Source organism: Borostomias antarcticus (genome assembly GCF_949987555.1).
Source record: "Borostomias antarcticus genome assembly, chromosome: 26".
Taxonomy (NCBI): Eukaryota; Metazoa; Chordata; class Actinopteri; order Stomiiformes; family Stomiidae; genus Borostomias; species Borostomias antarcticus.
Window position 1 is genome coordinate 10,742,758 of NC_140259.1, and position 15,908 is coordinate 10,758,665.

Below are 15,908 nucleotides of genomic sequence, written 5' to 3' on the forward strand. Positions count from 1 at the left end.
GTTTCATTGAATCATTTCCCCGAGTGTCTGTACCTTGAACATGGCACATTTCTGAGGGTTTTGTGGGGGCAGACACAGTCAAATTGATACCTCACCGCGCCCCTCCCCTGAGAGCCCTTGAGGTGGATTGGCTGTAGATCATTTCTTCCAGCCACAATTGAACTCATTGACAAAACGGACAGTGTGTTGGCCAGCGTGACAGCCGTGTTGGCACGGCCGACTACTATTGTGCTCTCTGCTTTCTTGTAGTCATTGTATTATATTTCCATCTTCAGAGATCTTGGCCGGGGTAATACCGTTATTCTAATTCCGAACCTGGCGAGTCCCTCTCCCTGCGCTTCCAGGGTCGGTGTCTGGTGCCTGAGCACACTGTGATGTGAGAGTGCATGGAGCCTGGATGATAGATTAGGAGAGGGCCCAGATCTCATCGTTCTCTGCCCCACGGAGGCGCAGGGAGGCTGGGGTGGCGAGGGGCGGGGAGGGGGGGCTCACCAGCTGGCCCTCCTCTCTGTCTGCCATGCTGGATCTGCTGCTCAAATGGACCACCTCAATCCATTCATTGTGGCCCCTTATCTTTGTGAATTAGCCCATTTGTCACAATCCCCCCATGTCTGGATGTTCTCTCACAGAGTCACACACACAGCATAAACACACACACACACACACACACACACACACACACACACACGCACGCACACACACACACATACAGCATAAACACACACACACGTGCCCTTATTTATTAATACACTACACTAACTTTTATTGTTGTATTTTATTTTTCCTGTATATTGTTTTAAATGTCCTTTTTTTGCTTCATTTTATATAACCTTTGATGTGTTGCACTTTGTCTTGATGCTTTTAATGTCTAATGTAAAGCACTTTGAACTGCCTTGTTGCTGAAATGTGCTTTACAGATAAACTAGCCTTGCCTTGCACACACACGCACACACACACACGCACACGCACGCACATACACAGACACACACAGACACACACACACACACACACACACACACACACACACACACACACACACACACACACACACACACACACAAACAGACACCTATTCCTGCCCTTACTGTAGACACAGCTATACACTTTATCTTAAAGAGCCCAGAATATCCCTAAAACCCCCTAATGAACTGGATTATGATACAGTGACATGATTCAGCTGAGGCGTGACAATAGCAGTGGAACAGTAGTTATCAGAGTAGGTAGCCTGTCCTAAACCATCCCCCCTCATGGCTCCTGAGGCTGGAGGATTAGTCTGCCTCATGGCATCTATGTGTCACCCATAACTCACACTGGACATCACGATCTCTAAGAGTCAAATATTTACGAGCAGGAGGAAGTGAGCGCTGAGATTTACACACGGTGTAGACACCGTCACCTCCACCCTCCCTCCAGTGAGCATTGATTATATAATACAATGAGATATAGGATGAGCATCTGGGACACTGGCTCTTAACACACACGCTACCTCAAGAAAAGAGCTTTTCAAAATTAAAGTCTGCAATTTGGCCTCAGTTTAAATGAATGTGTGTGTCAAAGTGAAGTGGAATGGTTCGCCCCGCAGCAGACGTTGAGAGTAATCTGCACAGCGGACTAAACCATGTTAACTCAGAGGAAAGGGGTGCTTGCAGGCTCTGCCAAGCCTAATACGATTACAAAATCTGATCAAAAAGACAGTTAAAAAAGAGGCAAAATAGCCGACTTTGACCATTATCTTGAAAATCAATTTCAAATGTTTTTTTTTTTTAATCTTTAAAAGAAATATACTGGTTGGTTTCACTTCATACCTTGTGTGTTAAAAAACAATGAAAAAGTTAGTTTTGCAAACATGGACCCCTTTAACCTTTTGGTAATTGCGGGATTGCAGGAATGAAGTCCAATTTTCTTTTCTACCCCAGGTTGACAGCAGTGACAATGTCCCATTGCAAAAAGAATGCTACCTACTGTATCTGTTAACCTTTCAAATATTCTACAAATCAAACCCATCCACCAAATCTTTGAATTCCCCTGAACATGTGAGCTCATGGCTTTCAGATATATCAATCATTACACATCGCTGTCAGCACATACGCATGTTCAGACATGTCATCTTTTATCATCTTTCATTTTGAAGCCCTACAGAGGAGCTGTGAATAATAATTCGCCCCCATTTTTTCTTCTTCTAGCTTGTTAGATCGCTGCTCACAGAATGAATTCAAATTGCCATTTAATAATACATGAATACAAACAGACTGAAAACAGTTTGTAACATAACACACTGTAACCTTGCAACCCATACCAATAGGTCTGATGGGAAACAGGAAGTGGGAAGTTGAAATGAGAGAGAGAGAGGCGTGTCTGATCACATTTACATATCGGGTGATTAGCGTGAAGACTAGCGCGGCATAAATGGGTCAAACACATTTTCCTCTTTCATCTCCTCCACCCTTCCTATCCCAGAAACGTGACTGATGAGCTTGGCCAGAGATGTGCTTCAGCTCGGGGTATCAGACAACCATGGGAATAACGGCGGAGGAGAGGAAGTTTTAAGAGAGAAGGAGAGAAGTGGAGGAACGAGTAATAAGAGTCTAGCGCTCTTCCTTCTTGTGCACAGAGCTGCTGATTTCCATGACTATGATGACTGAAGTCAGTATCATTCATTAATGCTCTGGGTGCTCATTACTGTCTCCTCGCACTGTTGAAAGACTCATTACCTGCATAATGGCCGTCCTTATAACAGCCAGACCTTTCCTCGCCCATGAATTAATCATCCCCGCACAGACAAAAAGGGAATTCTCTCATTAAATATTAAGAAACTTCAAACTCATACTTTTCCTCCAACTTCTTCCCCGCCAGACTGGGCGTGTCCCTGAGTGGGTGTGGTCTGTACCTGATGGACAGGTCAGACGTCAGTAGAGTGTGGCGTGCCTGTCTAGCCACCCTAGCCCTTTAGAGACAGATAGATATGGAAACACTTACAGTTGACTGTGACTTTCACCGTCTTGGTGTCAGGAGAGGCGATGTCGTTGAGCGCGCTGCATTCGTAGTCCCCCGCCTGGTCCCTGGTGATCCCACTGATGTTCAGATACGTTCCACTGCCGTACTTCCTGGCTGAGAACACAAAGAGGGAGTCAAACTGAGTCAAATACAACAAATAAACCACAGTGAAACAGTTCAATATCAATATTGTCCCAGACAGGAGACCATAGGACAGTAGGAAATGCAATATTTCAGAGAAAGCGTTTCTATAATTCGATATCCGACCCGGAGTCATTTAAGTGAACTGCAATTAGATGGGGGGGAAAAAGAGGCATCAATTGAATCTGAACCTGAAATAGCTCTGGGTTATCAGCATATGGATCCCTCCACGTTTAATTGGCCTTTAATCAGTTTCCTGCTTCCGTACCAGTCAGCTAGTGTAACTGGCACACAGTCAAGCCCCCTGGCTGAATGCATGTGAGTACTGTATGGATGCTTAACCATGCCGAAGGCCATGATACCGGCCACGACCAGCATAGTGTGGAAAGTAGCATGAGGACATTTCCCTACAAGCAAACTAAGGTCCCCATCCCTGTGGCATCCATTTTAAAGGGTCACTGACATGCTTGTTTCGGCTGATAATATCTGGATTAAATGCTTAAAGTGACCACAGACTAGTCCCTAGTCAGCCCCCCCTGCTGCCCCCCACCCCCCCTAGCGTTCCCAGGTGCTATTATTGTTTGAGCTGCTGTCGCAAAGACTACCTGATCCCACTGAAGAGGTAAATACAAATTGTCACAGTTTTATATTGAATTTGGGAACAAATCCATTGTAATGATGTTCGCTGTATAAAACATAGTTTGAGTGACGTTATTGGTTCGCACACACAAGTAGCATGAGGAAAGCATGTATAAATTATTGATGAACATATCAGGAAGAAAATAATTTTCATGACCAAGTAGATCGGTTTGCTGTAGGGCTGGTAGCTAGCTTTGCTAACTGATTTCTAGATGGTTTCCCATTATCTACCGTACAGTAGCTAGTAATGGGAAAAAAGCCAACTTATAAATCAAAAAAACTATTATTCAGGCAGTCTACTGCAACTAAAACCTAGCAGTTACAGTATACTGTAAGTAGTGTGTCATCAGATTTTTCCGTGCAATATTATACATTTATCATACCACCTAAGAGTGTTGGTGAAGCTCTAGCTAGCATTCGTCTATGTAGCTAGTGTTATGAACAGACATTTAGTGTCTAGCCCTGGCATCCAGTGGTGAGAAGGGCTACCGCCATGATAGGATAAAAGGAACAGCATAGATTAGGTTTATTTTGGTTTATTTGAAATTCCACAGCACAAGAGTAAAGTTATGAAGAATCAATGGTTTCAGGGGGTTCTGGCTTTGTGCTTGCTATAGAAAGAGGTTGGCAACCTAACAAATTGTGACATGTACCCTGACAAGCTACACAATGCAATTATTTCACAATAATAAGACTTGTGTAGTGATCCAGCACAGCACACCACACATATATTCCCCAAACAGATAATAAAAAGCATATGTGCTTTAACCTGACATACCCCAACCACAAATAACCCAGGAACATGTGGGAGTGATCAGATATTACCACACTTCTTCATGTGAAATGAACCTTTGTAAATGTGTGTGGTACATGTGTTGACTCCCCCCCCCCCCAAAAAAGAGGAAAGATCTGCACTCTTGAATAAGGTTAATGCTTTTTAATGCATATAGCAGCAGCAGTCAAAAACTAAACGGACGCGTTTCGGACCTACGTCCTTCGTCAGTGTTAACGTAAATCAGGAATAAGCGTAAATCAGGAATAAAAGTCAGAGTGCAGTGTATTAATTACATTTTAATTTGTGTATCCTCCCAGTGATTCTGATCTGCACCAAAATGCAATGTGTTCTAACTTGGCCCATGATGCACCTCTCCACCCAGTTTCATGTGTTCTAACTTGGCCCATGATGCACCCCTCCACCCAGTTTCATGTGTTCTAACTTGGCCCATGATGCACCTCTCCACCCAGTTTCATGTGTTCTAACTTGGCCCATGATGCACCTCTCCACCCAGTTTCATGAACATCGCTCAGGTAGTTTTTGTATAATCCTGCTATGTGACCGAACGAACAAACAAACAAAATAACACACACGCCAGCGGTCGCTGGGCGGAGCCAATTACAGTCGCATGTGAGTAAGTGGGCCGGCCGTGGACGGCAGACTCAAACCACACATAGATTATATTATATTCATTTTATTGGCAGTCAAAAAATATGGCTTGCCTGGCCTTGATGGATTTTTAAGAACCATTAGTGGTTTGGCTGCTTATCCCACCCTATTGTATGGCCCTGTGTGAGGCTAACGCACACGGCACTTACAGGCACTGCTCCTGGGTTATGAAACCCATATGAGTGGCTTTGGCTTCCTGAGTTCCTCACATGCGCTTCCCCCTCCCTTAGTAGTCAGATCACATGGTTGACCTACTCTGGCCTTCTCTGTTGCCTACTGAATTTAATGAAGAGCTCACCCTATGATGGTCCTGTAATGTGTGTTCCACACTCTCTCATCTGGGAAAGAAGAAATCCGATATCCCACAAGGTGAGTCTAGAGTAGCACATGAAGAGATGCTTCGTCGACACCTGAAATCATTACGCAATTCTACTTGACCATGATATTTGACAAACTGTGTAGCCCTGTGTGGGCTGCAGCACTGAGCACTCACATGACAGCTCTACGGACTATGAAATAGCTCAACTACAGGCTTTCACACACATTTGCTTTATTTATTTTATTGATAGTATTCGTTTATTTGTCAGGAACAATGCAGAAAACAATGTAACAGGTTTCAATCACATGACACATGATGTGTTGCATATACAATAGGATTTCTAGCCAAGTCTAATTTGTAACTCCTCACCCTGGCTACCACCCAAGCACTTACATGCACTGTTTTATGGATTATGAAATGGCTCAGCCAGGCTTTTGTATGAGGAGGCTTTGGCTTTCATGTCTCAGTTCCTCATTTGTGTTTTCTCCTGCTTAGTGGTCAGATCACGCGGTTGAACTACTCTGCCCTTAATGTACGTTTCCCTAAGATGGATAATACAAAGTCAGCCTATTATTTGCTGGTTCCATAACATCCTTGTGAGTTCTGTCCGCCTCTCTTTCCCAGACTGCACAATGAGCTCCTGGTTGTCTTATCGATTTAGAACAGGGATGAAGGAAATCACTAAGGTCACTATAACCCTAGAATAAAGAGCTTGCATAAAATGGTTGATTTAAACAAACATGTATACGTTAAAAAGGTTAAAAATAAGCAGGTTAAATAATCCAAGTGCTACTGTATTTAGCAAAGAGAGAACCCGGTCCAGTCTGCTGCCAGCTACTGTATGTCTCCCTGGAGAGACTCAGAGAAGTCTACTGTATGTCTCTCCCTGGAGAGACTCAGAGAAGCCTACTGTATGTCTCTCCCTGGAGAGACTCAGAGAAGCCTACTGTATGTCTCTCCCTGGAGAGACTCAGAGAAGCCTACTGTATGTCTCTCCCTGGAGAGACTCAGAGAAGCCTACTGTATGTCTCTCCCTGGAGAGACTCAGAGAAGCCTACTGTATGTCTCTCCCTGGAGAGACTCAGAGAAGCCTACTGTATGTCTCTCCCTGGAGAGACTCAGAGAAGCCTACTGTATGTCTCCCTGGAGAGACTCAGAGAAGCCTGCTGTATGTGTCTCCCTGGAGAGACTCAGAGAAGCCTACTGTATGTCTCCCTGGAGAGACTCAGAGAAGCCTACTGTACGTGTCTCCCTGGAGAGACTCAGAGAAGCCTACTGTATGTCTCTCCCTGGAGAGACTCAGAGAAGCCTACTGTATGTCTCTCCCTGGAGAGACTCAGAGAAGCCTACTGTATGTCTCCCTGGAGAGACTCAGAGAAGCCTACTGTATGTCTCCCTGGAGAGACTCAGAGAAGCCTACTGTATGTCTCTCCCTGGAGAGACTCAGAGAAGCCTACTGTACGTGTCTCCCTGGAGAGACTCAGAGAAGCCTACTGTATGTCTCTCCCTGGAGAGACTCAGAGAAGCCTACTGTACGTGTCTCCCTGGAGAGACTCAGAGAAGCCCCTGACACCTGAGGGAGACGTCAATCCAAACAAATTAAAGGAAATAATTTCAATGTTAATTTCGTATTCAGCAGCCATGTTTTCAAAGTGCCGTCACACTAAGCAATTTCCCACATTGTGTGTTGAGTGAGGAGAGCTCTTCCTCCGGGGCTGCTACATACAGATAGGACAAGCACCGCGGAAAAACCCATTATAGTGTGGGGCTGCTGTTCTGTAAACATGCATTCATCCTTTTAACTGTCGTAAATACAGAAGACTACGCTCATTGGTTCTCTGAGCATCTCCGCCCGGGTCTGCTCACGGTACCGGGCCAGAACCACCGCTGAACCATCGCTCCACTGTCCATCTGGAGCGTTCAAAATCTGGGTCACTAATGGAACAGGGCTAAAATATGTGTCAAGCAAGGCGGTGGCCCAACCTCTCGGACCTGTGGTATTATGATATTAGAAACTTAAATTATGATATTAGTCTCGGCACAGTGGCTCGGTGTGTTACACCGTCACCTCACAGCAAGAAGGTCATGGGTTCGATTCCCGCACACTGCAAATTCAGATCATGTTCTGTTGTGTTCTATGTAGCTGCACATGTACATGGGTTGTGTGTCACAAGAAATAAAACGTATGACTACAAATAAAACAACTTTTTTTGAGATGATATTAAGCCATTATGTGTCTATAACGATACAGTGGTGTAGATGTGAGCCAGCACAGATTAGGCTGTGTGCTCAGTACAACTCTTTCTCCTAGATGCAGTCAAACTCTTCAATGGAAAATCAGCCACCTTTAACAATACTCATGGCTAAATCCAGGTGTAAAACACCAATGTTTTATAACTCCACAGACCTGGTAAGGTAGACATCACTCTGGGCACTGGAAATACTTGCCAGTCCTAAATATTCATCTGTGTCAATACCGCAGCCTGGAGACTCTTTGCAGCAAAGCTACTTAAGCATTTAAGCTAGTGTCTAACACAGTCCCATCCAAACAGTCTGGATCTTGCTGCATGTAGCTAATGGTTCAGAGTGAGTTGCCAGGATGGGATATTCTGTCACTGTGGTTGTTTCCTGGATGTGATTCGGGAAGTTGGACCAAAAACCCTCGTTAATGACAAAACATGCATGGTCATGCAGGCCTCTTGGGAAAAGAGAAACATGCCAGCAATGCTAATAGGAAACATGACGCATTCTAGTCAGCCATATCAAAGGTCACTCGTTTAGCCTGTGGATTCAAATCTCAATGGGTAAAGCTTATCAAAGCACATTTTGCACTAGCTGGGCAGAGTAGGCTATATGCTAAAAGCAATTTCACTCACTCTGACCCTGATGAGTGAATTCTTTCTAAGCAATAACCACTATAGTTCCCCATTATGTTATGCTGAAAATATATGGGCTGTGATTACAGTGGCACAGTGTGACAAAGGTTACTGTACAGTCAAACACTATTGGATATAGGCAAGTGCTATAGGCACAACGTTCCAATGTTGGTATTGTCATGCAAAGTATCCAGAAGTGGAGAGGCATCTACTGTATTATGGAGGTGGAATAACTTGAATGATGTGGCAAAAGTGTCATTTTATCATGGCAATCAGTTGTGCCACACTATTAAAAAGGGCTAGGTGTGAGAAAGAATGCGTGAGGGGTTGGAGAGGAAAAGAAGTCAAGATCGATATCCTCCTGTGTGAAGTACAAGAGTGCAAATTGCAGATACAAACATTGATATGAAATGGGAGATGTGACCGTCAGTATTTAATAAGGGGGGGGGGGCGAGGCAGACACCTTCTCGTGGAGCCCCCCCCCCCCCGTCAGTAGCTGTGATTAACCACCGTAAGCTAAGCAAAGTCTGTCAACTGAGGGCCTCCACCTGGGCTGGTGTTCGGCTGGGGAGAGCAGCTGGCGGAGCTTGACTCTCTCTCCCAACCCAGAATGCAGCTGAACTCTGAAGGGCTCACCCCCAGTAAAACCTGACGTCACCGAGCACCTGGCCTGCACCACCAAGGTGAAAGACTTAAAGAAATAAAAAATAATAATCTATGACACATCTGCATAAGCTCTTTCACAATCAATTTTCTTCAGAAGTCACGTAATTAGTTGAATGGAGTCCACCTGTGCAACTGAGGTATTATACATGATTTCAGAATAAATACACCTGTCCTTGGGTGATCCCACAGTTGGTTAGTGCATCCCAAATGAAGACTATACTGTGAAGACCAAGGGACATTCCAGATAGATCCAGGGCAAGGTTCGTGAAAAGCACCAATCAGGTTAAGGATATAAGAACATTTCCAAGGCGGTGAATATACCTCAGTCCAAGTGGAAGAAGATAATAGTCTGATGTGCAGAGACTAAAATACAACTTTTTGGCCTCAACATTAAGTGCTATGTTTGGCATAAGCCTAACACTGCACATCAACCAAAGAACACCGTCCCTCCCGTGAAGCATGGTGGTGACAGCATCTTGTTATGGGGATGCTTCTCTGCAGCAGGGACCTGAAGACGGCAAAATTAATGGAGAAAATGCAGAGAAATTCTGAAGGAAAATCTGCTGCAGTCTGCAAGAGACCTGGGACTTGGGCAAAGATGACTCTTCCAGCAGGACAATGACCCCAAACGTACAGCCAAAGCCACAATGGAGTGGCTTAAAAACCAAAAAATGTCAATATCCTGGAATGGCCCAGTCATAACCCAGACCTCAATCCAATTGAGAATGTGGTGAGAAAATTGCTATTCGCCAATTCAACCAGACTCACAGCTGTAATTGCTGTCAAAGGTGCTTCTACCAAGTATTAACTCTGGAGGAGGGCTTATGGTATAAATTATGTAAGTATCAAACAAGCCAGTGTTTATATATATATATATACATATATACACACACACATTATATATATATATTGTGTTAAAAATGAATTAAAGCAAATGAATCATATTAATACATTTGAACTTCCTCTCGTAATTCTACACTCGAGTGTTTATCTGGTTGAATTACTGAAAGGATGTGAAACACTGATAATCTGCTCATTTCACACGCCTGTCAGGTAAACAGTCATGTGACCCCTGGGTGAGATAACGCCATGATGCAGGAGACACCCCCCAGTGTGCTGAACAGTTTAGTTCATGCCTTCAGCAAAAGGCTTCCAGATGGAAGTTTAGATAAAACCAGAGTTGTGTGATTTTTTTTTTCAATTGTCAGCCCTAATACAGGTGTATTAGGGCTGACAATTGAAAAAAAAATCAGTCAATTGAAAATTATCTAATTAATTACATGATTTATTACCTTTATTTAACCAGGCTAGGTTTCATTAGATTAACAATCTCTTGACCTGGCCAAGAAAGCAGCACATAAATTACAGACACGCATTACAACATAATACATACAGATTAGGCATTCACATTTACAGATTAAAACCAGGCCAGGTCAAGCCTGGCTTATGTGTGTTGGCTGGATTGTTTCTGTGCGGGACTGGTAGGATGATAATGTCTGATAAATAAAGATGGGTCTTGTCACCTGGACACATCAGTTCCAATGCTTCCAATGCTAATCCAGCACAATGAGAGCGGGATAGCCAGTAAGATCATGGGCTCACAACAACTAGCAGCAGCTTCCACACACTTGTAAATATGAGCGCCTCTCCTAAATAGGCCGACACCGATTTATTTTGACGGCAAAGTGAATGGACCAGCAAAGGACTGTTGTCTGGCACGAGCGAGATAATATAAACAGCGCACTATCCACTCGGCCACCGCTGACCTGGGAAATCTGTGGAGTCTATTTGTTTTGATGTTCTGGGACCACTGCCTCTTGTGGTAGCAACAATAGAACTGCAGGTCAACAACGACAACGAGGGAGGGAAGGAGCGACAAATAGAATTCCCTCTTCTTGGTGTGTCGGCTTACAGCCAACACAAAAAAGGACACATCAAGTTACACATTAAAGGCATGCAGGCACAATTATTTTTAGCAATATTACAACTTATGGATCAAAACATTTACAGACCTGGACTTCATTTTCCTCCATGTCATTTATCCTATAACTTTAAAATAGTTTAGTGAGATAAGCTCCTGCCGTTTCATAGTTCGTTGAAGCTCATTCTAGGCCAAAGGGGCAGACAAGTGGAAGGATTTTTTCCCAAAAAATTGGGTCTGAGCCGTTGGAGCGGTCGGTGCCAATGTTAGCTCTTTAAGACGTGTCTTCTCAGTACAGCCCTGTGGTAACAGTTCAGTAGCTATCATGACGTTTCTGATTAGTTGGCAGCTTTGCAGTCGACAGAGAGAGAACAAATAAAGCAAACACGAAAACAGTTGGAGAGGAAACATGAGTTTGACAGTCAGTCAAGGCAATTTATCATCCTGTCAAACTTCACTGGCTGCTGCTGCAGCCGAGCCATCTATAGTACAAACACACAATCTCCCCCCAAAATGGCTGAGTGTTGGAGAAAGCCCACCCAAAGAAAAAAAGCTGCCATGGTGAGCATGTTCGTGATTTCAAAACTATTCCACCCGTTTGGCCTTATGTCAGTCAATATTTTAATACGCAAACAAAGTCTTCTGAGTATTTTATATTGCTGTTTCACAACAGCTGGTAATGTTGCAAGGCATATCATGTTGTTGGATCTCTGTACATTCTCCATTGCATCTCTATTGAATATAAATTCTTTCCTGTCAGTTCTAGTTTTCTACAACGGAAAGTTTGGATACTTGATTCTGATTGGCTAGCATAACAATTAGTATTAATGCGCCGTTAATCTCATTGACGAGGCCATTGATAAGATCAAGCCGTAGGCTATGCTTTGCGTAGCAACCACTTGCAGCAACCTCGCCTTTTTCGTATCCTATTACAAAAACGCACTCATCAGTCCGACTCCAACACTTCCCCTACCAGCAAAAACGAGTGCTCTGGAGAACTGTTTTAATAACTGCACTATAGCTGGAAATATTCAAATAAACGTGAACCACCCCAATTATGCCTTATGGCTTATGTGAACAAGGCCAACCCAAATAGGCGAGATAGCCTATGTTGCCTGGCAACCATTCAATTCAGAACTATAGCCTATCGTGGAAGATTTTGTAAATACTAAAATGATAAGAATGATCGGTAAATAAATGATTGAATGTATATATGTAGTAACCGTTGTAGAAAAGCAATTGACCACTCGAGGCAGTGGGTTACACGGGATTTTACCACAGCTACAGGGGTATCGCGTCAGGCCTAACAACGCCCCGTAGCTGTGGTAAAATCCTGTGTAACCCACTGCCTCGAGTGGTCAATTGCTTAAGCCTTTGACGCACCGTTGCTCTGCTCGCCTGTCAAATATCACTGGACCCAAAATGCTTTGGTTTTAGCTATACACTAAATATAACTGTATGTTAAAGTGAGTGTGCATGTATACCATTCCAGCCTTTCTGCTGTCCCAAGTCCCTTGGGTGAAATGACCATTACTGTAATAGCTGATTCTCATTTCACAGCCCAAACAGCTCCTTTTGACATGTTTTAGACCATGAGAGAGTGATTACATTTAGTCTCCAGCTTTTTCATTTAACCAGAATGTCATTTTTATCCTAGCCAACTTCAAAGTAGGGATACTTCAAAGTAGAATGAGAGACTAGTGCGTTGCCTCTGTGGACGGTTCTTTTGATCAGCTTCCCTGGCACAATGAGCGAGAGGCTCAAGAGAGGAGAATTTGACAGCTACATGTATGAGATGAAGGCAGCCACCATCATGGTTATAAGATAAGTATAGTATGCTCTTATCCTGTAATATGCAAGTGAAGGGGTGTTCTGAATGGGCCTGGGGGGTATACAGGCTATATTTGATATGCACACACACACACAGCCTGGCTAGCATGGCTAAGTCTCACAAACACATCTTGAGATGAGAATAATTTGAACGTTATTAAAAACATTGTCATGTACAATAATAAAACAAGAGCATATGGTTGAGAGCAGCAGGCGTGTATAGGTGTGGTAACAGTGCCTGCTGCAACAACGCAACACATAAGAAACTGTTCAACCACCCTCACACTGGGAGTACAATTCTTATTATGGAATTCACAATATCTAAGTTTACTAGTGTGATTTACATGTTATTATGTCCTGGGGGTCTTCACCCCTCGGATGAAACGGCCTCACTCTTCAAACAAAACGTTGTCAGTTCTCATGCCTCACACTAAACGGCATCACTCCTCAAACAAAAATGTATCAGTTCTCGTGACTCACGAGTCTGACACGAGAACTTTTAAAATGACTTAATCAATGTCCTTGTATTGCTATCTAGTGTATACTATGGTCCAAGTAGCGATGGCCAGAAACAGTGTTCTGTGAAAATCCTTTTTGTGATTGGTACTTTAAGCTAGAACCATGGTTGAATAAATGTGATTGGTTCCTAAATAATAATATCACCACATTGAACCTGTATATGGCCCTATAAAGGCAAAATGCCTTAACTTGAAAAATGACTTTAAAGTTGTTGTTTTTAATAGTTTTTTTTTTGTCCAGCCAAATATATTGTAGGTAGGATATTGACAATTTGGCAATTCTTTGTTTATATATGAAGTAATCTATCAACATAAAAATCTTTAATTCAAACCCTTATTCTGAAGTTGCTGTACTCTGACTTTGCATTGTCTGTAAAATAAGGTGTCATTCCAAGGTAAAATGCAGTCACTTCTAGCGTATTTCTATTCTGATGTAAGCCAAATAAACAGTGGAATGTTAGTATTTTGGTCATCCCTGAATGGAAATTGAGATGTGCTACCTTTTCACATTTTTTGGTAACATGCTTTGGATTTTGGGCTTAGTACTTCATTGAGAATCCCATTGAAGCGCAACCTCCTTTTCCAGTTCAATTACTTGAATATACAGTCAAGCCGGAAAGTCTGCACACTCCTTTCACCCTCTCCACATTGTATTACGTTACAGACATAGATTGAGTTCATTTTTTGTCTCAAAATTCTACACAGAATAGCCCATAATGACAAAGTGAAAACAGGTTTTTATAAAATCTGAATGTAAAATATCATATGTACAAAAGTGTGCATTTCTTATACCAGAAAACCTGACTGGAACATCCATCCATCCATCCATCCATCCATCCATCCTTCCATCCATCCATCCATCCTTCCATCCTTCCATCCATCCATCCATGCATCCATCCATCCATCCATCCATCCATCCTTCCATCCATCCATCCTTCCATCCATCCATCCATCCATCCATAAATCCATCCATCCTTCCATTCATCCATCCATCCATCCATCCATCCATCCACCCCTCCATCAGCCCAGCTGTGTGAGAGCCCTGCATGTGAAGGTGAACTCACCCAGAGGGGTGATGTGTCTCCAGGAGATAGTGGGCTGTGGCTTCCCACTGGCCGTACAGATGAGTGACACGTTGCTGCCCTCGTTAACCGTGATGTCAGAAGAAATGTCATATATCTTCGGCGGAACTGTGGAAGCAAAAACAAAACATCAGAGAAACAAGATTACCATTCTGAGTCTGTGACCCTAGGCTCATTAGCTGGGGTCACTGAGGGCCAGGGTGTTGGATGGAATCAGAAAAGAGAAGGGGATGTATCTTCTTGACTGACTCTGAGGTAGATGGCAAATAAGCTAATTCCCCAAAATGTTGGCGTGTTCCTTTAATGCCTGAAAAAAAACGATCAAACGAAAGTAGAATCATCAATTCCTCTTCTTCCTGTTTAAATCCAGCTCTAATCTTCAGACATGGCAGCGTTTCCTCTAGACCTCTTTTCAGGCTTGGTGGTGTCCTCCCCCAGAAATTGTTATGCACCAATTTGTGCTGGATTAGCTTGTCGGCTGCTATCTAGCTAGTTCGCTAACTTGAATGCCAACATGACCATTTATTTTAGTAATACATACATGTATTTAATAGTAATACATTTATTTTGTTATTCATTTCCATATCATTTTGTCAAAGCCATCATAATAATAATTTAAATAATATATTAATCAAAATTAGCTTCCTTTTTTTTCGTCTTTTTTTCCGCACCCCACCTGCAGTACCTCTGCACACCACACTTTGGGAAACACCGGCCTAGACCAATCACTGTTCAGCACCTCCAGCCTAGACCCATCACTGTTCAGCAGCTCCAGCCTAGACCCATCACTGTTCAGCCCCTCCAGCCTGGTACTACATAGTGCACACTTTTCCATCAACAGATGTGGATCTAATTGAGATGAACACAAGTCAACCTCTGGTATGAGGGGGGACTACTTGGGAGTCTTTGTTGTTGGATGTTGTTATTGCTTGTCTGACTCCCATGTTTACTTGCTGTTGGACCCAGTGTTGACACATCAGCTCAAAGTCTGATAGCACAAATGGGAAAAAAAATGTTGAGTTTGTCTGCTGATGCTATCTTGTCCTGGTGGGAACCCTGAGCCTTTCACAGACTAGTTGGGGATCCTTTGTTTAAATGACAACACACCATTCCATCCTTCCTAGCATCAACACATCACACTGGTACCACTTAACATCACAGCTCGGTAATAACAGGGTATGGTAAGTTACTAGTAGTTAGTTACCTGTGTAGTTACGGGGATAATATCATATTAATATCTGCATTATTAGTAGGGAATTACCAGCACATACCAGCAGTTACTAGTATAAGTTATCTGTGTAATTACCCCCCAATCTCCTTCTTACTGTTAGGGTTTGAGGCAGGACACAAAAGCAGACGGCAGGCAAGCAGCTCAGGTTCAAAATATAGGTTTTAATATCCAAAATAATACCGGGAGGAACCGCAGGGGAAACACGCACTAACATTGACAATGAACCGACAGAGAACAAAGGAAACAG

At 43.2% G+C, this 15,908-nt stretch overlaps 1 protein-coding gene across 1 annotated transcript in view; it reads right to left on the reverse strand.

Annotated features, from left to right (window-relative positions):
- negr1 (neuronal growth regulator 1) overlaps positions 1-15,908 on the reverse strand; it is a gene marked incomplete at both ends in the record, with an annotated part of 123,382 nt that overhangs the window by 47,410 nt on the left and 60,064 nt on the right. Inside the window, 2 exons of the mRNA XM_084459054.1 lie at positions 2,977-3,108; positions 14,413-14,538. Of these exons, the coding sequence (XP_084315180.1) occupies positions 2,977-3,108; positions 14,413-14,538 (258 nt within the window). The remainder of the gene's footprint in view (positions 1-2,976; positions 3,109-14,412; positions 14,539-15,908) is intronic.